This window comes from Giraffa tippelskirchi, chromosome X (genome assembly GCF_054371585.1).
Source record: "Giraffa tippelskirchi isolate mGirTip1 chromosome X, T2T-mGirTip1v1.2.pri, whole genome shotgun sequence".
NCBI classification, from domain to species: Eukaryota; Metazoa; Chordata; class Mammalia; order Artiodactyla; family Giraffidae; genus Giraffa; species Giraffa tippelskirchi.
The window spans coordinates 78,020,498-78,047,499 of record NC_137289.1 but is presented as its reverse complement, the minus strand read 5'-3'; the positions used below and the strand labels follow the sequence as shown (position 1 = coordinate 78,047,499).

The following is a 27,002-nucleotide window of genomic DNA, read 5'->3' as shown; positions in this document are numbered from 1 at the left end:
GTTTTATTTTATGTATTCGTTTTCAGCAGTGCTTCACAGCAGAGATCTTAGGCTCTTAATTTGGAAAGAAAATCTTGAAAGTAGATGTAGAAATCAGGCTACCCTGAAGCCTACAGAATTGTAAACTATCATAAGAATTACCATGACACACTTTAAGAGTATCAGCTTACTTTTTATCTATTTGGGGGCAGAAGGGTACATGAAATGCTTCAAAATATCTCTCCCATGTAGGAGTTCTAAAGGAATTTGTTATCTATTGTGAGGCCAGGTCCTGAAATGTCATGAATCATTGTGGACCCCCTCTTATCCTAATATGAATCGCTGAAGATATTCTGAGGTTCCTGTTAAATTCATTTTATTTCCAAAGTGGAGTTTTCTCACATACTCATACAAACACACACAGAATGTTTAAAAAGAAAAAAGACACAATCTAAATAGATGGTCATCGAAAAGCTAGACTATTTATTTCAATATAAAAAAGATATAATTCATTAAAAAACTTATCATTATTCTAACCGTTTTTTTCAGAGACATGACAAAAGAAATTTAGATGAACTTCAGAAGCCAGCTCATATATGGATAAGGCATTCTTTAAGGAAAAAATTTCAAAGTCCATCTATTAATTTAACCATTGGGAGACAGGCCTCATTCAGACATACTTATACTCATATAATCCATTCTAAAAAGGCAGAATCTAAAAAGTGCAAAGATGACAAAAAAGGAACAGCTTTGAAGAAAATTTCCAAGAAAGCTACAGGCCCAAATGAAATAGATGAGAAAACTAAAAGAGGAAATAAAGCAGATAAAACTCCATCAAAATCACCACATGAAAGTCAACTATCTAAGAAGTTAAAGTCCAAATCAGAAACAAACCCAGAATCCAAAGATTCCATACCAGTTTCAATAAAGCATCAAAAAAAAAATAAGAGATATTCAAAAGATTCCAAGGAGATGGATTTTGAATCCATAAGTACAAAGAAGTACTCTAAGAGCTCAAAGAATAATTCTGATGCCATATCAGAGACTTGTTCAAAAAATAGTTCAAATGTGTGTTTAATGATGCATTTAGGGGAATCGGGTGCTGAAACCATGGAATTTGATATGTGGTTAAAGAATTATTCACAGAATAATTCAAAGAAGCCCACAAAGAAGGATTCAAAGGGGAAGGGCTCTGATGCTGAATCTGTAGATTCAAAAGATGCAAAGAAAGATGCGAAGAAAGATAAGAAGAATGCAATGAAAGACACCAAGAAAGATGCAAAGAAGGATGAAGAGTCTACTGATGCAGAATCTGGAGACTCAAAGGATGCAAAGAAAGATTCAAAGAAAGGCAAGAAAGAGTCAAAGAAAGATGACAAGAAAAAGGATGCCAAGAAGGTTGCTGCATCTGATTCAGAATCTAAAGACTCAAAGGATGCAAAGAAAGATTCGAAAAAGGGCAAGAAAGAGTCAAAGAAAGATGATAAGAAAAAGGATGCCAGGAAAGATGCAGAGTCTACTGATGCAGAATCTGGAGACTCAAAGGATGCAAAGAAAGATTCAAAGAAAGGCAAGAAAGAGTCAAAGAAAGATGACAAGAAAAAGGATGCCAAGAAGGATTCTGCATCTGATTCAGAATCTGAAGACTCAAAGGATGCAAAGAAAGGTTCAAAAAAGGGCAAGAAAGATGATAAGAAAAAGGATGCCAAGGAGGATGCAGAGTCTACTGATGCAGAATCTGGAGACTCAAAGGATGCAAAGAAAGGTTCAAAAAAGGGCAAGAAAGATGATAAGAAAAAGGATGCCAAGAAGGATGCTGTGTCTACTGATGCTGATTCTGAATCTGAAGGGGATGCAAAAAAGGGTAAAAAAGACTCAAAGAAAGATAAGAAAGATTTAAAGAAAGATGACAAGAAGTCTGCAATGAAGTCTGAAGAGTCTACTGAAACTGAGTCTGATTGGGAGTCAAGGAAGGATTCAAAGAAGGTTAAGCGAGATTCAAAGAAAGACTCCAAGAAGAGTGCAAAGAAGGACACAGAGTCTAGTGATGCTGAATCTGATGTGTCTTCCAGAAGAGACCTAAAGAAGACTGAAATGTTCAAAAGTTCAGATGCTGAATCTGAAGAGTCTCTATTTAAACCTGGGCCTAAAAAGAGAGTTGATGAATCAGATGCCACATCTACAGATTCAAAGGAGGATGCAGTGGAACCAAAAAGAGGATTCAAAGTGCAATCCCTGAGGACTACATTCAAAGAAAAAGGAAAAAAAATACGTACAGGTAGAGTTCCTCCATCAAGAGAAAGGCCACCACTACCTCCTTGTGATCCTTTACTGCCATCACCTAGAGTCAAACGTCTCTGTCGGTGCCAGATGCCTCCTCCAACTCCAAAGCCAAGATATGCTCCTTTGGTATGTTTGCTCCTGTTTCATTTTTAGAGAAAATTGGATTAAAAATGAAAGATATATTTTAAATTTTGAATTAATATTTTCTCTGAAGATTAGTTCTCTTTTACTGGAATATTGACAAGTTTGAGACTCACAGATGAGAAAAGATAGAGTACTTCCAAGGACCCAAAAGAGTTGCAAAACAAATGTCAAAAAGTTAAGAATAGTATTTAGATTGGAGCAGAGAGAACTGACTTGGAATTTAAGAAACTATTTATAATTATTTGTAAAAAGGATCATATTACAAAAGTGGTTAAACTGTCCTATCCTTATGAAAGAACAAAAAGGAAAATGACTAAAATTTCTAAAGGGCAGGTTTTAGTAGGATATAAAGACATTTCCTAGGAAGTTGCTGAATATGGTAAAAACTCAACCAAATTCAGACACAGCAAGATAGAAACATAACATATTAGGATTCAGATATCCAAAAAAGCATATTTAATCATTTAATTTTTTAACCATATCTTTATGAGTTGTCACTAGTACTGATAATCTGGGGGGGTGGGGGTGGAAGCAGTCTCTTCAAGGTTGATCCAATCTCTTTCGCTGTAAAATACTCTGTAAATTTAAAGTTTTCTCTTTCTCTCCTACAAAGGATCTCCCTTTCAATCCCCCTTCCTTCAAAACCTGGCTGTAAAGGGAAGCTTAGTTAAACATCTCACTTTGGATGGAAGGTCTGCTCTTCCCACTCTCGTCCTCCCTTGTTGACTCTCCGATCTTTGGTTGAGGTGTGATTTATTTGCATGGTTTCTGGGTGTCAGTCTGTATTTCCTCTGTTTTCCCACAGTGTTAATTGACTATTCTCAGCATGGTAGGTCTCATGCTCTCTGTCCTGCTAAATTCAGAACATCTGTAGATATGGCTGGGTCTTGACCTTATATTTAATTAATTTCCCCCCACCCTTTCTCCTTTTCCTCTCGGTCCCCCTATTCTTGTTCTTATTTCTCAAAGGGCTTCCATTTCCTCTTCTGAATGGTGGGAATCTCACTTTACATTGTATTCCAAGTTTTTTCTATCCTTGGTTTATTTATAATAAAACTTTATGTATTGACTTCCATTTGCTCTTCGTATATTTTACATGTATGGGAGAGATTAATAAATCCCTATTATCGCTTTCAAAAAGGCTGATTTTAAGTCCATTTTTCTCCTGGCAGACTCAAAATGTCAGCTTTGTGACAAAGCTGATTAATAACCCCATTGTTTAGGGCTCAATCCAAGTCAACGGGCAGGTAACCAGTAAAGCAACAAAATTTGTAAGGAATGAAAATATATTGGTGGATAATTTTAAGGTAATTAAGAAAAAGAGACGCTCAAAAAGCTGAACTCTTTTCCAAAAGCAGTTTTTATGAAAAATATGTAAAATATAAGAAACTAATACCACAAAATCCTTGAATCTGAGGATTAATTTTAATTGTAAAAAAAAAACTTTCAGGATATGTTCTGGCCTTGCATATATTCATACCATCACTGTAATAAGCTTAAATTTATATGACTACCATCTAATCAGTGTCTTCCATCCCTATCACTTTACTAAAAGTGCTCTTTTCAAGATTACCCAAATATCTTCTTGTAGCCATACATACTGGGCTCTCTTCTCTCCTCATGTTATTCCATAATCCAGCAGCATTTAAACCAACCTCTTCTTCTTTCAAAAAACACTTACTTTACTTGATTCTACCCTATCCTGTTCTTTCTACTTACTGGTAGCTTTTCACCACCTTTATTGTATCTTACTCTTCCTCCCCTTTAATGTTAGAATGATCTAAGACTTGGTCCTGGACCTTCTCTCTAAAATTTTCCTTTGGTGAGTTCATCCAATTCAATAGTTTTAAATGTAATTTATGTATTGATTACTCCAAAAGTAATATAACCAACTTTGGTCTTTCCAATCAGTTCCAAATTCTAAACACCTACTTGGAAGTTTCAGTGTAGAGTCTACTGGACATCTCAAATTTAACATATATGAATAACACTCTTAACCCATCTCAAAACCTAGTCTTTCCCAGTATTCTCCGTCTTAGTAAATGGCACTGCCATCCACCCATTTAATCTTTTAAAATTTGGATTTCATCTATGATTCTGCACTTTCCTTATCCCCCATATGTGATCGATCACTAAAACTTGTCTATCTTACCTCCAAAATATATCCTGAATCAGTCCACTTCTTCCATCTCAATTATACTATCTAAATGGTCCCAATGTTCATCATAATCTTTGCTGAAGTACTGTAAGAGTTCCTAATTAGTCTTGCTGACTCTACTGCCCACTGCTTAAAACACTAATGGTTTCCCATTACATTCATAATGTACTCAGGCTTCTTACCCTGGCTTTCAATGCTTACATTATCCAGCCTCTACCTATTTTCTACCCTCATCTTGAACCAGTTTCCCATTTTATTTTTTGACCTACCCAAACTACTATTATTTTTGCTTCTCATATACATTAAGATTGCTCTCTTGCCAAGCTTTTGCATATGCTGTTCCCTCTGCTTGGAATTCTTCTCCCCAGTTTTTGCATGACTAGTCTCATCATTTGGTTTTTCAACCTAAATATTATCTTTTTGGAGAAGCCTTCCCTGATTTACTATATCTTATGTTATCCCCTCCCACAACAACTGTCCAGTTACTCTTCTAACCCAGAATCCTACTGTATTTTTCCAAGGGGTCTTCTCCACCCAGAGATCAAACTCGCACCTGCATCAGCAGGTGGATTCTTTACCACTGAGCCACCAGGGAAGCCCCTTCATAGAATGTACCTTAATATAAAATGCTATGTTTATTCATTTGTTTGTTAATTATGTTCACCATTAGAATTTAGGCTCCATGCAACCGTGAACCTGATCTTTTCCTTTTTCTTCATTTCTGTATCCACAGTTCAAAAAGTGTCACTTGGCCTATATTTGATTGGATAAGAATTTGATATCTCTAAGAGAGCTGCAGATCATATCATTTCTGACATCCACTTTCCTAAGTATTTCTTTTCTAGCAATATTAGACTAAAATGAACAAACAAGACATTTTGGAAGGAAAGAAGTCACAATAGTGCAAGTTACATCTAAATTGATATCTGAATAGAAAATATATATAACCTCACTTCTGTGTGAGAAATTAATGATCAGACTGTGTTAATGCATCTTAGGTCTTTTCTTGTATGAGTTTGAAAAACCATGTCTTTACTCCTCCCACCAGAGTCCGTCTGATTCTTGCAGCAGCACATAAATAAGGCTAGTACCTTGTTTCAGGGTCAACATTATTTCTGGATTAAAATAATTCACATTGAAATTATGCTTGTGAAGATTGACATGTTCCTCAAGTTTGAATGAAGAATTATTTTTATTCCATTTAATGGAGGTAGAAAACTAAGTTTAGAGTGTTTGTTTTCCATTCTAATTTTCTATTTTTTTAATTTAGATATAATTGCCATACACTGATATTTTAGTTTCAGGTCTACAACATAAGATTTGATATTTTTATATATTTAGAAATAATCATGACAATAGCATATTCAACTCTATCACTGTGCATAGCTACAAACTATTTTTGTGTGATGAAAAATTTTAAAAAGTACTCCATTAACACTGCCAAGCATACATACAGTATTATCAACTTTAGTTGCCGTGCTGTACATTGTATTTCCATGACATTTGTTTTATAGCTGGAAGTTTGTACTTGTTAACTCCTTTGAACCATTTTGTCCACCGCCCACCCTCCCCACATCAGATAACAACCAATCTGTTCTCCATAATTCAGTTTTTTGTTTTTCTTTCAAATTTCCTGAATTTGATATCATACAATATTTTTTTAAATTTTTAGTGGAATATAGTTAATTTACAATGTTGTTGGTTTCCAGTGTACAGCAAAGAAAATCACTTATTCATGTCCATCAGATCAGTTCAGTTGCTTAGTAGTGTCTGACTCTTTTTGAACCCATGGACTGGCATGCTGCCATCCATCACCCACTCCCAGAGCTTGCTCAAACTTATGTCCATCGAGTCAGTGATGCCATCCAACCATCTTTGTCCACGGGATCTTTGTCCATCACCCACTTCCAGAGCTTGCTCAGCCTCATGTCCATCTAGTCGGTGATGCCATCCAACCATCTAATCCTTGGCCATCCCCTTCTCCTCCTGTCTTCTATCTATCCTGGCATCGGAGTCTTTTCTAATGAGTCAGTTCTTCACAGCAGGTGGCTAAAATATTGGCGCTTCAACTTCAACATCACTCCTTCTAATGAATATTCGGGACTGATTTCCTTTAGGAAAACTAATTTGATCTCCTTGCAATCCAAGGGATACTCAAGAGTCTTCTCCAACACCACAGTTCAAAAGCATCACTTCTTTGATGCTTAGCTTTCTTTATGGTCCAACTCTCACATTCATACATGACTACTGAAAAAACCATAGCTTTGACTATATGGATCTTTGTTGGCAAAATAATGCCTCTGCTTTTTAATATGCTATCTAGGTTGGTCATAGCTTTTCTTCCAAGGTGCAAGGGTCTTTTAATTTCATGCTGCAGTCACCATCTGCAGTGATTTTGGAGCCAAAGAAAATAAAGTCTGTCACTGTTTCCATTGTCTCCCTATCTATTTTCCATGAAGTGATGGGACTGGATGCCATGATCTTCGTTTTTTGAATGTTGACTTTTAAGCTAGCTTTTTCACTCTCTCAATTTCATCAAGAGGATATTTAGTTCCTCTTCACTTTCTGCCATAAATGTGGTGTCATCTGCATATCTGAGGTTATTCATATTTCCCCTGGCAATTTTGATTCCAGCCTGTGCTTCATGCAGCTGGCGTTTCTCATGGTGTACTCTGCATATGAGTTAAATAAGCAGGGTAACAATATACAGCCTTGGCATGCTCCTTTCTCAATTTGGAACCAGTCCATTGTTCTATGTCCAGTTCTGTCTGTTGCTTCTTGGCCTGCATACAGATTTCTTAGGAGGCAGATAAGGTGGTCTGGCATTCCCATATCCTTAAGAATTTCCCCAGTTTGTTGTGATCCACAGAGTCAAATGTTTTAGCGTAGTCAATGCAGCAGAATGGATGTTTTTTCTGGAATTCTCTTGCCTTTTCTATGATCCAACAGATGTTGGCAATGTTATCTCTGGTTCCTCTGCCTTTTCTAAATCCAGCTTGAACATCTGGAAGTTGTTGGTTCACATAGTGTTGAATTTACCTACTGTTGCATAATTTTGAGCATTACTTTGCTAATGTGTGAGATGAGTGCAATTGTGCAGTTGTTTGAACATTCCTTGGCATTGCTTTTCCTTGGGATTGGAATGAAAACTGACCTTTTCCTGTCCTGTGGCCATTGTTGAGTTTTCCAAATTGGCTGGCATATTCAGTGCAGCATTTTCACAGCATCATCTTTTAGGATTTGAAATAGCTCAACTGGAATCCCATCACCTCCACTAGCTTTTTTTTGTAGTGATGCTTCCTAAGGCCCGCTTGACTTCACATTCCAGGATGTCTGGCTCTAGGTGAGTGATCACACCATCGTGGTTATCTGGGTCATGAAGATCTTTTTTGTATAGTTCCTCTGTGTATTCTTGTCACCTCTTCTTAATATCTTCTCCTTCTGTTAGGTCCATGCCATTTCTGTCCTTTATTGTGTCCATCTTTGCATGAAATATTCTCTTGTTATCTCTAAGGATACATGATATACATATACATATATTCACTCTTTTATAGATTCCTTTCCCATATAGGTTATGACAGAGTATTGAATTCCATGGCCTGCACAGTAGGTCCTTATTAGGCATTTGTATTATATATAGTAGTGTGTATATGTTAGTCCTAGTCTCCCAATTTATCCTTCCCTTCCTATTATCCCTCTGGTAGGCATAAATATATTTTCTACATCTGTGACTCTATTTCTGTTTAGGAAATAGGTTCATTTGTAGTTTTTTTTTAAACTCTACATATAAGTGATAACATATATTTGTTATTCTCTTTCTGAGTTACTTCACCCAGTATGGCAATCTATAAGTCCATCTATGTTGCTGCAAATGGTAGTATTTTATTCTTTTTAACAGTTTGGTAATATTCCATTGTATATATGTACCACATTTTTAACAATTTATTTTAATTGTAGGATGATTGCCTTACAATGTTGTGTTGGTTTCTGCCACACATCAATATAAATCATCCATAGGTGCACATATATTCCCTCCCACTTTAACCTTCCACCCTCCTCCCACCCCATCACATGCCTCTAGCTCATCACAGAGCACTGGGTTGAGCTCCCTGTTTGATATAGCAAATGCCCACTGGATATTTATATATGGTAATGTATATGCTTCCATGCTACTCTCTCAGTTTGTCCCACCCTCTCCTTCTCCCACTGTGTCCACAGTCTATTCTCTATGTTTACATCTCTAACCCTGCCGTAGATATAGCTTCATTAGTACCATTTTTCTAGATTCCATATATGCACGTTATTATGTGATATTTGCTTTTCTCTTTCTGACTTACTTCACACTTTATAACAGACTCTAGGTTCATCCACCTCACTAGAACTGACGCAAATATGTTCCTTTTTATGGCTGAGTAATATCCCACTGTATATATGTACCATAACTTCTTTATCTTATCATGTGCCAATAGGAATCTATGTTACTTCCATGTCTTTAATAGCACATCTTGGCTATTGTAAATAGTGTTTCAGTGAATATTGAAGTACATGTGCCTTTTAAAGTTGTGATTTTCTTAGGACATATGCCCAGTAGTGGGAATACTAAGTCACATGCTAGTTTTATTCCTAGTTTTTTTGTGGTTTTTTTTTTAAGAAATCTTTATACTGCTCTCCATAGTGGCTGTATTAATTTACATTCCAACCAACAAGGCAAGAGCATTTCCTTTTCTCCACATTCTCTCTAGTATTTATTATTTGTAAATTTTTTGATGATGGCCACTCTGACCAGTGCGAGGTGGTACTTCATTACAGTTTTGATTTGCAGTTCTTAAATAGTAAGCAACATTGAGCAGTTTTTCATGTGTTTATTAGCTATCTGTATGTCTTCTTTGGAGAAATGTCTGTTTAAGTATTCTGCCCATTTTTGATTGGGTTGTTTGTTTTTCTGATGTTGAGCTGCCTGAGTTGCTTGCATATTTGGATATTAATCCTTTGTCAGTTGGTTGCAAAGAGTCAGACACAACTGAGCGGCTTCAATTTTCACTTTCATTTGCAATTATTTCTCTCATTCTGAGGGTCATCTTTTCATCTTGTTTATGTTTTTCTTTGCTATTCAAAAGCTTTTAAGTTTAATTAGATCCCATTTGTTTATTTTTGTTATTATTTCCATTACTCTAGGAGGTGAGTCATAGAGGAACTTATTATGATTTATGTCAAAGAGCATCCTGCCTATACTGTCCCCTAAGAGTTTTAAAGTATCTGATCTTACATTTATGTCTTTAAACCATTTGAGTTTATTTTTGTGTATGATGTTATAGAATTTCTGATTTTATTCTTTTACATGTAGCTGTCCACTTTTCCCAGAACCACTTATTGAAGATTCTGTCTTTTCTCCATTGTATATCCTTGCCTTCTTTGTCCTAGATTAGTTGACCATAGGTGTGTGGGTTTATTTCTGTGCTTTTGATCCAGTTCCTTGGATGTATATTTCTATTTCTGTGCCAGTACCATACTGTTTTGATGACTGTAGCTTTGTAGTATAGTCTAAAATCAGGGAGTCTCATTCTTCAAGCTCTGCTTTTCTTTTGCAAAATTGCTTTGGCTATTTGGGGTCTTTTTGTGTTTCCATACAAATTGTAAGTTTTTTGTTGTTGTTGTTGTTGCTGTTCTACTTCTGGGGAAAATTCCATTGGTAATTTGCCAGGGATTGCTTTAAGTAGGATAATCTTTTTGATGATATTGATCATTCCAATCCAAGAATATAGTATATATCATCATCGGTTTGTGTTGTCTTTGATTTCTTTAATCAGCATCTTATAGTTTCTGGACTACAGGTCTTTTGCCTCCTTAGATAGGTTTATTTCTAGGTATTTTACTATTCTTTTTGAAGCCATGGCAAATGTAATTATTTCTTTAATTTCTCTGTCAGATCTTTCATTGTTAGTGAACAGATATACAAGAAATTTCTGTGTATTTATTTTGTATCATAACTTTATCAAATTCACTGATGAGCTATACTAGTTATTTAGGATTTTCTATGTATAGAAATTCAATATAAATATGTGTCTTTTTCTGATCGACTTATTTTACTAGCGTAATTCCCTCAATTTCCATTCACGTTGTTGTAAATGGCAAGATTTTCTTTTTATGGCTGAATAATATTCCACTTTTTATATATTCCACAACTTCTTTATTTATTCAACCATTGGTGAAAACTCATTTTTCCATGTCTCGGCTACTATAACTACTGCTGCAATGAACATGAGCGTGCATATATCTTTGGAGTTACTGGTTTATTTTTTTTCTGATAAGTCGTTTTAATATGTTGTTGGGTTCTGTTTGCTAGAATTTTGTTGAGGATTTTTGCATCTGTGTTCATTGGTGATATTGGCCTTCAGTTTTCTATTTTTGTGTGACATCTTTGTCTGGTTTTGGTATTAGGGTGATGGTAGCTTCATAGACAGAGAAGGCAGTGGCACCCCACTCAGGTACTCTTGCCTGGAAAATCCCATGGACAGAGGAGCCTAGTAGTCTGCAGTCCATGGGGTCACTAAGAGTCAGACACGACTGAGCAACTTCACGTTCACTTTTCACTTTCATGCATTGGAGAAGGAAATGGAAACCCACTCCAGTATTCTTGCCTGGAGAATCTCAGGGACGGGGGAGCCTGGTGGACTGCCGTCTATGGTGTCGCACAGAGTTGGACATGACTGAAACGACTTAGCAGCAGCAGCAGCTTCATAGAATGAGTTTGGGAGTTGACCTTACTCTGCAATTTTCTTGAAGAGTTTGAGTAGGATAGGTATTAGTTTTTCTCTAAATTATGGGTAGAATTCACCTCTGAAGCCATCTGGTCCTGGGCTTTTGTTTGTTGGAAGATTTTTTATTACATTTTCAGTTTCCATGTTTGTGATGGGTCTGTTCAAATTTTCTATTTCTTTCTAGCTCAGTTTTGGAAGGTTCTGTTTTTCTAAGAATTTGTCCATTTCTTCCAAACTGTCCATTTTATTGGCATATAATTGCTCACAGTAGTCACTTATGTTCCTTCATATTTCTGTTTTGTCCGTTGTGATTTCTTCATTTCCATTTCTAATTTTATGAATTTGATTCTTCTCCTATTTTTTCTTGATGAGTTGGCTAACAGTTTGTCTATTTTGTTTATCTACTCAAAGAAAAAAATTTACTTTTGTTGTTCTTTGCTATAGTCTCCTTTGTTTCTTTCTCATTTATGTCTGCTCTGATTTTTATGATTTCTTTCCTTCTAATAACTTTGGTTTATTTTTCTTCTTCTTTTTCTAGTTGCTTTGGGTGAAAAGTTGGGTTGTTTATTTGATAATTCTCTTGTATCTTGAAGTAGGCTTGTATTGCTATGAATCTCCGTCTTAGCATTGCTTTTACTGAACCCCATCAGCTTTGGGTTGTCATGTTTTCATTTTCATTTCTTTCTATGTATATGTTGATTTCCTTTTTTATTTAATCCACTATCTGTTGTTTATTAAGATGCATGTGGTTTAGCCTCTGTATGTTTGTGTTTATAACACGTTTTTGTTCCCTGTAGTTGACATCTAATCTTAGCACATTGCAATATAGACAAGATGCTAAAAATGATTTCATTTTTGTTAAATTTACAAAGGCTGATTTCTGGCCTAGGATGTGATCTACCCTGGAGAATGTTCCGTGTGCACTTGAGAAAAGTTGAAATCCATTGTTTTGGGGTGAAATGCTCTGTAGATATCAATTAGGTCTAACTGGTCCATTGTATCATTTAAAGCTTATGTTACGTTGCTAATTTTCTTTCTTTTTTTTTAATAGAATGCTTTTATTTTATTTATTTTTTTTAATTTATTTATTTTAGTTGGGGGCTAATTACTTTACAATATTGTAGTGGTTTTTGCCATACACTGACATGAATCGGACAAGGGTTTACATATGTTCCCCATCCTGAATCCCTCTCCCACCTCGCTCCCCATCCCATTCTTCTGGTTCATCCCATTGCCCCAGCCCTGAGCATTTGTCTCATGCATCAAACATGAAATGGTGTTCTGTTTCACATATGATAATATACATGTTTCAATGCTATTCTCTCAGAACATCCCACCCTCACCTTCTCCCACAGAGTCTATAAGACTGTTCTATGCATCTGTGTCTCTTATTCTCTCTCACATATAGGCGTATCGTTACCATCTTTCAAATTCCATATATATGCATTAGTGTTCTGTATTGGTGTTTTTCTTTCTGGCTTACTTCACTCTGTATAATGGGCTCCAGTTTCATCCATCTCAATAGAACTGATTCAAATGTATTCTTTTTAGTGGCTGAGTAATATTCCATTGTGTATATGTACCACTACTTTCTTATCCATTCGTCTGCCCATGGACACGTAAGTTGCTTCCATGTGCTGGCTATTATAAACAGTTCTGCGATGAACATAGGGGTACACGTGTCTCTTTCAATTCTGGTTTCCTCGGTGTGCATGCCCAGCAGTGGGATTGCTGGGTCATATGGCAGTTCTACTTCCATTTTTTTAAGGAATCTCCACACTGTTCTCCATAGTGGCTGTACTAGTGTGCATTCCCACCAACAGTGTAAGAGGGTTCCGTTTTCTCCACACCCTCTCCAGCATTTATTGCTTGTAGACTTTTGGATAGCAGCCATTCTGACTGGCGAGAAATGGTACCTAATTGCGGTTTTGATTTGCATTTCTCTAATAATGAGTGATGTTGAGCATCTTTTCATGTGTTTGTGAGTCATCTCTATGTCTTCTTTGGAGAGATGTCTGTTTAGTTCTTTGGCCCATTTTTTGATTGGGTCGTTTCTTTTTCTGGAATAGAGCTGCAGGAGATGCTTGTATATTTTTGAGATTAATTGTTTGTCCATTGCTTCGTTTGCTATTATTTTCTCCCATTATGAAGGCTGTCGTTTCACCTTGCTTATAGTTTCTTTTGTTGTGCAAAAGCTTTTAAGTTTAATTAGGTCCCATTTGTTTATTTTTGCTTTTATTTCCAATATTCTGGGAGGTGGGTCATAGAGGATCCTGCTGTGGTTTATGTCGGAGAGTGTTTTGCCTATGTTTTCCTCTAGGAGTTTTATCGTTTCTGGTCTTACGTTTAGATCTTTAATCCATTTTGAGTTTATTTCTGTGTATGGTGTTAGAAAGTATTCTAGTTTCATTCTTTTCCAAGTGGTTGACCAGTTTTCCCAACACCACTTGTTAAAGAGATTTTCTTTTCTCCATTGTATATTCTTGCCTCCTTTGTCGAAGAGAAGGTGTCCATAGGTGCATGGATTTATCTCTGGGCTTTCTATTTTGTTCCATTGATCTATATTTCTGTCCTTGTTCCAGTACCATGCTGTCTTGATGACTGTTGCTTTGTAGTAGAGCCTGAAGTCAGGCAGGTTGATTCCTCCAGCTCCATTCTTCTTTCTCAAGGTTGTTTGGCTATTCGAGGTTGTTTATATTTCCATACAAATTGTGAAATTATTTGTTCTAGTTCTGTGAAAAATACTGTTGATAGCTTGATAGGGATTGCATTGAATCTATAGATTGCTTTGGGTAGTATACTCATTTTCACTATATTAATTCTTGCAATCCATGAACATGGTATATTTCTTCATCTGTTTGTGTCCTCTTTGATTTCCTTCATCAGTGTTTTACAGTTTTCTATATATAGGTCTTTTGTTTCTTTAGGTAGATTTATTTCTAAGTATTTTATTCTTTTCATTGCAATGGTAAATGGAATTGTTTCCTTAATTTTTCTTTCTGTTTTCTCATTGTTAGTGTATAGGAATGCAAGGGATTTCTGTGTGTCAATTTTATATCCTGCAACTTTACTATATTCATTGATTAGCTCCAGTAATTTTCTGGTGGAGTCTTTGGGGTTTTCTATGTAGAGGATCATGTCATCTGCAAACAGTGAGAGTTTTACTTCTTCTTTTCCTATCTGGATTCCCTTTATTTCTTTTTCTTCTCTGATTGCTGTGGCCAAAAGTATGTTGAATAATAATGGTGAGAGTGGGCACCCTTGTCTTTTTCCTGACATTAGGGGAAATGCTTCCAATTTTTCACCATTGAGGATAATGTTTGCTGTGGGTTTGTCATATATAGCTTTTATTATGTTGAGGTATGTTCCTTCTATTCCTGCTTTCTGGAGGGTTTTTATCATAAATGGATGCTGAATTTTGCCCAAGGCTTTTTCTGCATCTATTGAGATAATCATATGGTTTTTATCTTTCAATTTGTTAATGTGGTGTATTACATTGATTGATTTGTGGATGTTAAAGAAACCTTGCATTCCTGGGATAAAGCCCACTTGGTCATGATGTATGATCTTTTTAATATGTTTTTGGATTCTGTTTGTGAGAATTTTATTAAGGATTTTTGCATCTATGTTCATCACTGATATTGGCCTGTAATTTTCTTTTTTTGTGGCATCGTTGCCTGGTTTTGGAATTAGGGTGATGGTGGCCTCATAGAATGAGTTTGGCAGTTTACTATCCTCTGCAATTTTCTGGAGGATTTTGACTAAGACGGGTGTTAGCTCTTCTCTAAATTTTTGGTAGAATTCAGCTGTGAAGCCGTCTGGTCCTGGGTTTTTGTTTGCTTGAAGATTTCTGATTACAGTTTCGATTTCCGTGCTTGTGATGTGTCCATTATGATCTTCTATTTCTTCCTGGTTCAGTTTTGGAAAGTTATGCTCTCTAAGAATTTGTCCATTTCTTCCACATTGTCTATTTTATTGGCATATAGCTGTTGGTAGTAGTCTCTTATGGTCCTTTGTATTTCTGTGTAGTCTTTTTTGATCTCTCCCTTTTCATTTCTAATTTTGTTGATTTGATTCTTATCCCTTTGTTTCTTGATGAGTCTGGCTAATGGTTTGTCAATTTTTTTTTTTTTCTATCTTCTCGAAAAACCAGCTTGTAGTTTTGTTGATTTTTGCTATGGTGTCTTTTTTTTCTTTTGCATTTATTTCTGCCCTAATTTTAAAGTTTTCTTTCCTTCTACTAACCCCGAGGTTCTTCAGTTCTTCCTTCTATAGTTGCTTTAGGTGTAGAGTCAGGTTATGTATTTGATTTTTTTCTTGTTTCTTGAGGTACGCTTGTATTGCTATGAGCCTTCCCCTTAGCACTGCTTTTACAGTGTCCCATAGGTGTTGAGTTGGGTTGTTGTGTTTTCATTTTCATTCATTTCTATGCATATTTTGATTTCTTTTTTGATTTATTCTGTGATTTGTTGGTTATTCTGAAGCGTGTTGTTTAGCCCCCATATGTTGGAATTTTTAATAGTTTTTTTTCCCTGTAATTGAGGTTTAATCTTACTGCATTGTGGTCAGAGAAGATCATTGGGATGATTTCAATTTTTTTGAATTTACCAGGGCTAGATTTATGGCCCAGGATGTGATCTATCCTGGAGAAGGTTCCGTGTGCACTTGAGAAAAATGTGAAATTGATTGTTTTGGGGTGAAATGTCCTCTAAATATCAATTAAATCTAGCTGGTATATTGTATCATTTAATGTTTGTGTTTCCTTGTTAATTTTCTATTTGGTTGATCTATCCATAGATGTGCGTGCAATATTAAAATCCCCCTCTATCATTGTGTTGCTGTTATTTCCCCCTTTCTTATTTGTTGGCATTTGCCTTATGTATTAGGTGCTCCTATGTTGGGTGCAATGGCAACCAACTCCAGTACTCTTGCCTGGAAAATCCCATGGACAGAGGAGCCTGGAAGGCTGTAGTCCATGGGGTCGATAGGAGTCTGAAACAACTGAGTGACTTCACTTTCAGTTTTCACTTTTATGCATTGGAGAAGGAAATGGCAACCCCCTCCAGTATTCTTGCCTGTAGAATCCCAGGGACAGGGGAGCCTGGTGGGCTGCTGTCCATGGGGTGGCACAGAGTCAGACATGACTGAAGCGATTTAGTAGTAGTAGTATGTTGGGTGCATATATATTTATAATTGCTATATTTTCTTCTTGGATTGATCCTTTGATCATTATGTAGTGTCCTCTTTGTTAACACTGTCTTTATTTCAAAGTCTATTTTATCTGATATGAGTATTGCTACTCCTGCTTTCTTTTGGTCTCCATTTGCGTAAGATATCTTTTTCTAGCCCCTCACTTTCAGTCTGCATGTGTCCCTAGGTTTGAGGTGGGTCTGTTTTAGACAGCATATAGAGGGGTTTTTTTTTTTTTTTTTTGTATCCATTCAGCCAGTTTTTGTCTTTTGGTTAGAGCATTTAACCCATTTACATTTAAGGTAATTATCAATAAGTGTGATCTTGTTACCATTTACTTTTATTGTTTTGGGCTCGTTTTTATAAGACTCTTCTGTGTTTCTGTCTAGAGAATATCCTTTAGCATTTGTTGAAGAGCTGGCTTGGTGTACTGAATTTTCTGTTTTGTTTGTCTGTACAGCTTTTGATTTCTCCTTCATGTCTGAATGAGATCTTGGCTCGGTAGAGTAATCTTGGTTGTAGGTTTTTCTCTTTCTTCACTTTAAATATGCCCAACCATTCCATTCTGGCTTTACCCTTGCTGCTTTTAATATTTCCTCTTTGTTTTCAATTTTTGTAAGTTTGATTAATACATGTTTTGTGGTGTTTCACCTTGGGTTTATCCTGTTTGGAATTCTCTAGGTTCTTGGACTTGGGTGACTAGTTCCTTCCCCATTTTAGGGAAGTTTTCAACTAGTATCCCCTCAAGTATTTTCTTATGCCCTTTATTTTTTTCTTCTTCTTCTAGGACACCTATGATTTGAATGTTGAGGCATTTAACATTGTCCTTGAGGTCTCTGAAATTGTCCTCCTTTCTTTTAATTATTTTTCTTTTCTCCTCTCTTCTTCATTTATTTCTACTATTCTATCTTCCACCTCACTTATCTTCTCTTCTCCCTCAGTTATTCTACTGTTGGTTCCCTCCAGAGTGCTTTTAATCTCAGTTATTATATTGTTCCATGTCGATTGACTCCTCTATATTTCTTCTAAGTCTTGTTAAACATTTCTTGCATCTTCTCAGTTCTTGTTTGTAGTCTATTTACCTGTAATTCCATTTTGTTTTCAAGATTTTGGATCATATTTACTATCATTATTCTGAATTCTTTTTCAGGTAGACTCCCTGTCTCTTCCTATTCTGCTTGGTTCAATGGGTTTTCATCATGTTCCTTCATCTGATGAATATTTCTCTGCCTTTTCACTCTGTTTAGATTGCTGTGTTTGGGGTGCCCTTTCTGAAGGCTGGAAGTTCATGGTTCCTGTTTATTGTGGAGACTACTCCCTGAAGATGGGGTTGGACCAGTGGTTTGTAAAAGTTTCCTGGTTGGGAGAACTCATGTCTCTGTTCTGGTTGGTGGAGCTGGATCCACTCTCTTGCTTGCAATGAAGTGTCCAGTAGTGACTTTTGGACAGTCTATGGGCTTGGCATCTCTTTGGGCAGCCTGCCTTTTAATGTTCATGGTTGTGTTCCTATTTTGCTGGAGAATTAATGTGGTGTGTCTTGCACAGGAACTTGTTGGCTCTTGAGTGAGCTTGGTTTCAGTGTAGGTATGGAAACTTTTGGGTAATCTCTTTTCTATTAATGTTCCCTGAAGTCAGGAGTTCTATGATATTCTAAAGTTTTGGAGTTAAGCCTCCTGCCTCTGGCTTTTGGTCCATCTCTAACAGTAGCCTCAAGACTTCAACATACTTATTCTATGCAAAATCAGCCAAATTACAAATTGAATTTAAACAGATAGGAATTGTTGAATTATAGAATTAGGTTAAAAGTATCCTTTCTTCCTAAAACACATGTTGCTTCATGATAAAATAAGGCAAATAAATCCCTTTTCTATTCTAAACATGTTTCTTCATTTCCAGAATAAGGAATCAAACTAGATGAACTATAAATTGTAACTGTAGACAGCACAGGAGAAAGAGCTTGGCGTTCCCTACTGGTGGTTTAAAGATGTAGGCAATATGTCTGCCCATAATTGGATTAGAATAGAGATCAGTCAGTCAGTCAGTTCAGTCACTCAGTTGTGTCTGACTTTTTGTGACCCTTCTGTATCTCTACATAATGTATTTATATAGTTTTTTATCAGTTTTATACATTTTCTATTGGATTGCTTCCAAAATGGATGAAGATCTTATTCATCTTCTCTTTTTCTAATATGATTCTTTATTTTTAGTTCATTTGTTAATGACACTTGTAACTTGAAACATTGCATTTGTAACTTTTTTTTCCCTAGTGCTCTTAAAATTTTCTCTTCAATTCTCCTTTCTTGTTCCCTTACTCTAGTTTTTCTATTAAAAGCATTCTTTTAGGGATGTCCTGAAATAATCTTTTACCAAATACCATGGCCTTGTCTCCATCCTCATTACCTTGTGACTTCTTCCTTTCATTGGAAATGCCTCCGCCTTTAACTACTTTGAATTTCTACTATTATTGTTTTCTTTTATCCTTCCTAATTACTATGTATCTATATTCATGCCTGTCAATTATTCTTCATCCCATCTTCAACTCAGTGTTTTTCCTATGGTTCATTTTTTAGGTTAACCTTCATGGGAAATAGATGGGGAAACAGTGGAAACAGTGTCAGGCTTTATTTTTTGGACTCCAAAATCAATGCAGATGGTGATTGCAGCCATGAAATTAAAAGATGCTTATTCTTTAGAAAGAAAGTTATGACCAACCTAGGTAGCATATTTAAAAGCAGAGACATTACTTTTCCAACAAAGGTCCGTCTAGTCAAAGCTATGGTTTTTCCAGTAGTCATGTATGGATGTGAGAGTTGGACGGTGAAGAAAGCTGAGCGCTGCAGAATTGATGCTTTTGAACTGTGGTGTTGGAGAAGACTCTTGGGAGTCCCATGGACTGCAAGAAGAACCAACTAGTCCATCCTAAAGGAGATCAATCCTAGGTGTTCATTGGAAGGACTGATGTTGAAGCTGAAACTCCAGTACTTTGGCCACCTCATGCAAAGAGTTGACTCATTGGAAAAGACCCTAATGCTGGGAAGGATTGGAGGCAGGAGGAGAAGGGGATGACAGAGGATGAGATGGCTGGATGGCATCACTGACTCGACGGACATGTGTTTGGGTAGACTCCAGGAGTTGGTGATGGTCAGGGAGGCCTGGCATGCTGCGATTCATGGGGTCACAAAGAATCGGACACAACTGAGCGACTGAACTGAACTGAACTGAAGAGACTGTTATAACCCATAAAAAATATACTCATCTCCAGCAAGTTAATTTTTCTGCCCCTAATTACCAGTACTAGCAACCACTCATCAATTCAGTTCAGTTCAGTTGCTCAGTCGTCTCTGACTCTTTGCAACACCATGCACTGAAGCACTCCAGGCTTCCCTGTCCATCACCAACTTCCAGAACTTATTCAAACTCAACGAGCTGGTGATGCCATCCAACCATCTCCCCCTCTATCTTCCCTTTCTCTTCCTGCTTTCAATCTTTCCTGCCATTAGGGTATTTTCCAGTGAGTCAGTTCTTCACATCAGGTGGCCAACTATTGGAGTTTCAGCTTCAGCATCAGTCCTTGCAATGAATATTCAGGACTGATTTCCTTTACGATTTACTGGCTTGATCTTCTCTTTGGTGCTCAGCTTTCTTTATGGTCCAACTCTCACATCCACAATTGACTCCTTGAAAAACCATAGCTTTGACTAGATGGACCTTTGTTGGTAAAGTAATGCCTCTGCTTTGTAATATGCTGTCTAGGTTGGTCATAGCTGTTCTTCCAAGTAGCAAGCATCTTTTAATATCATGCTACAGTCACAATCTGCAGTGATTTTGGAGGCCCCCAAAATCAAGTCTCTCACTGTATATTTGGATGCAATCTCAAAAATGAAAGAATGATCTTGGTTTGTTTCCAAGGCAAAATATTTATTATCATAGTAATACAAGTTGATGCCCCAACCACTGATGCTGGAGAAACTGAAGTTGACTGGTTTTCTGAAGACCTACAAGAACTAAACTTCTAGACAAACTTTTAGAACTAACACCAAAAAAAAAAGAAAAAAAAGGATATCCTTTTCTTCACAGGGGATTAGAATGAAAAACTAGGAAGTCAAGAGATATCTGGAGTAACAGAGAAGTTTGGCCTTGAAGTACAGAATGAAGCAAGGCAATGTTAACAGTTTTGTTAAAAGAACAAACTGGTCACAGCAAACACCCTCTTCTAAAAACACAAGAGATAATTATACATGGCCATCACCAAATGGTCAATACCAATATCAGATTGATTGTGTTCTTAGCAGCCAAAGATGGAGAAGCTCTATACAGTCACCAAAAACAAGACCAGGAGCTGACTGTGACTCAGATCATGAGCTCCTTGTTGCAAAATTCAGGCTTAAATTGAAGAAAGTAGGGTAAACCACTAGGCCAATCATGTATGATCTAAGTCAAATCATTTATACAGTGGGGGTGATAAATTGATTCAAGGAATTAGATCTGGTAGGCAGAGTGCCTGAGGAACTACAGATGGATGTTCATAGCATTCTATAAGAGAGAGTGACAAAAACCATCCCAAAGGTAAAAAAGTTGCAGGAAGGCAAAATGGTTATCTGAGGAGACTTTTCAAATAGTGGGGAAAGAAGAGAAATGAAAGGCAAAGGAGAAAAAGAAAGATATAGCCAACTGAATGCAGATTTCCAAAGTATATCAAGGACAGATAAGAAGGGCTTTTTAAATAAGCAATGCAAAAAATAGAGGAAAACAATAGAATGGGATACTAGAAATTTCTTCAAGAAACTTGGAGATACCAAGGGAACATTTCATACAAAGATGGGCATGATATAGGACAGAAACGGTATGGATCTAACCAAAGCAGAAGAGATTAAGAAGATTAAGAAATGTTGGCAAGAATGCACAGAAGAACTATACCAAAAAAATGTATTGATGATACAGAAGTCAGGTGGGCCTTAAGAAACATTACTAAGAACAAAGCTAGTGGAGCTGATGGATTTCCAGCTGACTTATTTAAAATCCTAAAAGACAATGCAATTAAAGTGCTGGACTCAATATGTCAGCAAATTTGAAAGACTCATCAGTGGCCATAGGACTTGAAAAGGTCAGTTTTCATTGCAATCCCAAAGAAGGGCAATGCCAAAGAGTATTCAAACTACTGAACAAATGCACTCATTGCACATGCTAGCATGGTTATCCTCAAAATCCTTCAAACTAGGCTTCAATAAGACATGATCAAAGAACTTCCAGATGTACAAACTGGGTTTAGAAAAGACAGAGAAATCAGAGATCAAATTGCTAACATTCAATGGATCATTGAGAAAGCAAGAGAGTTCCAGAAAAACATCTACTTCTGCTTCACTGACCATGCTAAAGACTTTGACTGTGTGGATTCATGACAAACTATGGAAAATTCTTAAAGAGATGGGACTATCAGACCACCTTACCTGTCTTCTGAAAAACTTGTATGCAGGTCAAGATGCAACAGAAAAAATTGAGAAAGGAGTACCACAAGGCTGTATATTGTCACCCTACTTCTTTCAAATTCTAAAAAATGATGCAATTAAAGTGCTGCCCTCAATATGTCAGCAAATTTGGAAAATTCAGTAGTGGCCGCAGGACTGGAAAAGGTCAGTTTTCATTCCAATCCCAAAGAAGGGAAATGCCAAATAATGTTCAAACTACTGTACAATTGCACTCATTTCACATGCTAGCAAGGTTATGCTAAACATCCTTCAAGCTAGGCTTCAATAGGACATGATCCAAGAACTTCCAGATTCAGAGTACATTATGCAAAATACCAGGATGGATGAGTTACAAGCTGGAATCAAGATTACCAGGAGAAATATCAACAACCTCAGATACAGAGATGATACCACCTTAATGACAGAAAGTGAAGAGGACCTAAAGAGCCTCTTAATGATGATGAAAGAGTAGACTGAAAAAACCGGCTTAAAACTCAAAATTAGAAACCTAGAATCATGGCATCCTGTTCCATCAGTTCATGGCAAATAGAAGGGGGAAAAGTGAAGCAGTGACAGATTTTATTTTTGTGGGCTCCAAAATCACTTCTGATGGTAACTAAAACCATGAAGTTAAAAGATGCTTGCTCCTTGGAAGGAAAGTTATGACAAACCTAGACAGCATATTAAAAAACAAGGACATCAGTTTACCAACAAAGGACCCTATAGTCAAAGCTATGGTTTACCCAGTAGTTATCTATGGATGTGAGATTTGAGCCATAAAGATGGCTGAGTGCCAAATAATTGATGTTTTCGAACTGTGGTGCCGGAGTAGACTCTTGAGAGTCCCTTGGACAGCAAGGAGATCCAAAGAGTAAATCCTAAAGGAAATCAACTCTGAATATTCATTGTAAAGACTGATACTGAAGCTCCAATACTTTGGCCACCTGAAGCGAAGAGCTGACTCATTGGAAAAGACCCCGATGCTAGGAAAAATTGAGGGCAAGAGAAGAAGGGGGCAACAGAGGATGAGAATGTTAGATAGAATCACCAACTCAATGGACATGAATCTGAGCAAACTCCAGGAGATAGTGAAGGACAGAGGAGCCTGACATGCTGCAGTCAATGGGGTCACAAAGAGCCAGATACAGCAACTGAACAACAAGAATCTTGAAGAGAGTCTTCCTTGATAATTGTTGTTGTTTAGTCACTGAGTCATGTCCGACTTTAATTCATGTACAATCCCATGGACTGCAGCCCAGCAGGTTCCTCTGTCCATGGGATTTCCCAAGCCAGAATACTGGTGTGAGTTGCCAATTTCTTCTCCAGGGGATCTTCCTGACTCAAGGACTGAACTTCTGTCTCCTGCTTGGCTGGCAGATTCTTGACCACTCAGCCACCTGGGAAGCTCCCTGAGAATAGAAACAGTCAAAATACCACACAAACTTTCCATCTTTATGTTCTTTACTCATCTACTTTATTCTTGAGAACTGGAATTGTAGGTCTTTGGAAAAGTATTTGATAAATTTCAGCATTTACTTAAGATGAAAACACCAATATAAAAAGGAATAGAGAATTCCCTTATCTTGATAATGCTGCTGCTAAGTCGCTTCAGTCGTGTCTGACTCTGTGCGACCCCACAGACGGCAGCCAACCAGGCTCCGCTGTCCCTGGGATTCTCCAGACAGGAATACTGGAGTGGGTTGCCATTTCCTTCTCCAGTGCATGAAAGGGAAAAGTGAAAGTGAAGTCGCTCAGTCGTGTCTGACTCTTAGCGACCCCATGGGCTGTAGCCTACCAGGCTCCTCCGTCCATGGGATTTTCCAGGCAAGAGTACTGGAGTGGGGTGCCATTGCCTTCTCCGATAATAGCTATCTATCAAAGACTGAAAGGAAACAGTAAATTCTCAAGACACATTTTCTTGAAGATCAAGAATAAGATTGTAATTCATTAGAAATATCTTAATTCTTTTTCTTTCACAATCCTTCTTGGATTTTGTTGACTCAGTATATAGCTAAAATCTGACCACTTGTGAACAACATTGCTACCAGCCTAGTCCTCATCACTATTATTTTTCTCCTTTATTACTGCAGTAGCCTTCTAAGATATCTCTTGCTTCTAATTTTTCCTCTTCATATCCTCAACATGGATGCAATTTATTGAGCTTCATTTAATTGATAAAGTTTATTAAAATGTATACTTAGAATTAACAAAGTTAAATTAAACCTAATGAAACAAAACTTGAGAACAACAACAAACTCTAGTACTTAATTTCACTTAGAATGAATGTAAAAATGCTTAAAATTGCCAATAAGATCCTATATAATCTGACTTGCTGCTCTCTCTTATTTCACCTTTTCATCAGTCTGATGAAACCATACTGGTATCCTTCCATACATCCCAGGAATATGACTTTGCACAGATCCACTCTTCAACCTAGAATCTTATTTCCTCAGATTTCTATGTGGTTAATTCTCTCTTCAAATATTTGTTCAAATATCAATTTTTCAGTGAGGTTAATCTAATCATACAATTTAAAATTGCAACAATCCTCACTACTGCATGCTATTCCTCACCTCATCTACTTTTTTTCCTATATTTGCTACCTTCCACTATGTAATTTACTTATTTGTTATGCTTATTTTGCGTATCCTTTGGTAAAAGGTAAGCTCTGTGAAGACAAAAACTCTTTGCTTATATGTCCAAGAGAGTGGCTGGCACTCAATATTAATTTAATAAATCAATTAATTTGTCATTTATTAGAAATTAGAAAAAAATGAATGAAAGAATTGCTGGGCGTTTTTAAAACTCCAGATGGTACTAGATAGTATGAATTTTTAGTCTGCAGTTTATGAATTAACTTACTCATTCACTCATTCAACAAGGGTGAAAAAGTGATATATGAACTGGGTCATGAAAGATAAGATTTTTGAAAGGCAAAGGCAATGGGAGAAGTTTCTATCCAAGAATACCCAACCAGTTAATACCAGAACCAGTCTATGAAATTGCATCATGAAATGGAATATGAGTATGACATTGAAAGATGATATTAACTGAAGGAAGAAACAAAATTTCCAGACCAGGAGGCAGATAAAGTAGTTGATGGGAGTGACACAGAGTTGGCAACAGGCATAGTAAGCATAATGCAAGGCTAAGGGGCATAAAAGCAGCAATAGAAAATTGTGATATCTCTACTACAGTTTCAGTTTTCTTTTTAAGAAATACTAAACTATAAATAAATTGAAGATGAACAAAGTACTGATTTGTTCCATGATGATTCTTTGATTTAAAAAAAATTATATAGTTTCAATATATTTCTTTTTTACCTGTTATATAACTGTGTTGATACACTGCTGCTTAACTCTACTCTTAAGTGTGCAACTAATCTACCCTTTCCCCTCACTCACCATTAGTTTTGATGCCTTCTTGCTGATGTCTGACTGTCAAGAATAAGCTCTAATTCCATGATCTGCCTTCCTTAGGCAAAGTTCCATTTTCTGAACACTCCCAAAACTCTTTTATGTATGGAAAAAATTCTACTTCTATTCTCTGAATTGTAAATAAATGAATAAGCACACCACTATCCCTGAAGCCTCAACAGTTCCAAGTAAGATATACAGATATATGTATAGCTATACATCTATACCATTAATTCACTGCTGATGGCAAAAGATGAACAACATAAACTGGTTAAATTTCCTCTTGACCTATATGGGACTATGTAGAAAGAGCCACAAATGGGATGGTACTATTTGATTCAGTAACCCCATTAGTAAAAATGTATTGTAATAAAAACAAGTCAACAGAAGGAAAAAAAAACTCTGGGCATAAAGATGATAATTGCAATACTGTTCATAAGACAAAAATTTTGGAATTAAGCTAAATGCAGAAAATTAGAAGATTGGCATACTAAAATATAAAACATAGTATTTATTCATTGAAATACTAGTTGTGAGACCTTGAGTTTAGAGGGGAAAGTTTATACTATAATGTTAAGGGAGAATGTAGAGGAAAATACTATAGGTTTGCAACTAGATGAAATTTGCAACTACTCTACAGACAATAGACAATAATGTGCAAATGTGAAAACACTTGTATTAATGTGGTGAAATTTAGAGAGACTATCAGTATTTTAAATGTATTTCTGTGTTTTTATCTTATCAATTTTGAAGTCCTAGTCCATTAAAGTAGTTGTGTTCATAATGTAACACTGCTTAGGACTTGGTTCCTACACAAATGCTGGTGGTTGGACTAGTATTCAGTACTTCACATCTTTCAGTGAACATTAGGATCATGCAGAGGAATTATTAAACATGCTATTGCTGACTCCTTCTCAGGCTTTTACTTGGTAACTCTGGGATGGGATCCAAGGATCTACATTTTTAATAAGAAAACATAAAAATTATATCCAAGTTTGCTTCCACTTGTGTGTTTCATTGTGGTCTTTAACACACCAGGAACTTTCTATAATTACTAGCTTTTTTAAAGTGTTATAATTTATCTTAATCTTTTTTCTACTTTATTCCTCAGCCTGAAGCAAAATGGATTCATAAGCTGCTTTAAAGAACAACTGAGCACTTCATTTCACAGAATGGCCTTACCACAGTTAACAATACCTACTCTCAAATGAGCATTTCTACTTCTGTGGAACTGTAATAAATAAAAACAAGTCTTCTGTGAGCACCAGGAGTTGATTTTTTACGTGTAATTTATAAAGGTGATGTATAGAGGTGTGTGAATTATTTACTAAAAGCCTGATCTACTCAAGACAAAGTTTTGCAGCATTTTACACCACTTCACTTTGGAAGCTACTTCTGTTTTCAGGTTGTAACAGCAATGTTCTTTGGGATTCTCTTACGTGTTCTGTTAAATTTCTGTTTTACTTTATATTAAGAAAAAGTAAAGAAAATGGAAGGAACCAGATCTTTCACACCATTAAAATAAACAGAGATATATGTAGATCATAATCCCCACCACCCACATACATAAACAAAATTCAAAATGCAATCATTTATCTTTAGAAACTAT

At 36.4% G+C, this 27,002-nt stretch overlaps 1 protein-coding gene across 1 annotated transcript in view; it reads left to right on the top strand.

Moving 5' to 3' along the window:
• Positions 1-26,657, top strand: part of CYLC1 (cylicin 1) — a 51,648-nt gene extending 24,991 nt beyond the window's left edge. Inside the window, exons 5-6 of the mRNA XM_081566558.1 lie at positions 529-2,388; positions 26,505-26,657. Of these exons, the coding sequence (XP_081422684.1) occupies positions 529-2,388; positions 26,505-26,537 (1,893 nt within the window). The 3' untranslated portion in view covers positions 26,538-26,657. The remainder of the gene's footprint in view (positions 1-528; positions 2,389-26,504) is intronic.
• The last annotated feature ends 345 nt before the right edge of the window (positions 26,658-27,002 follow it).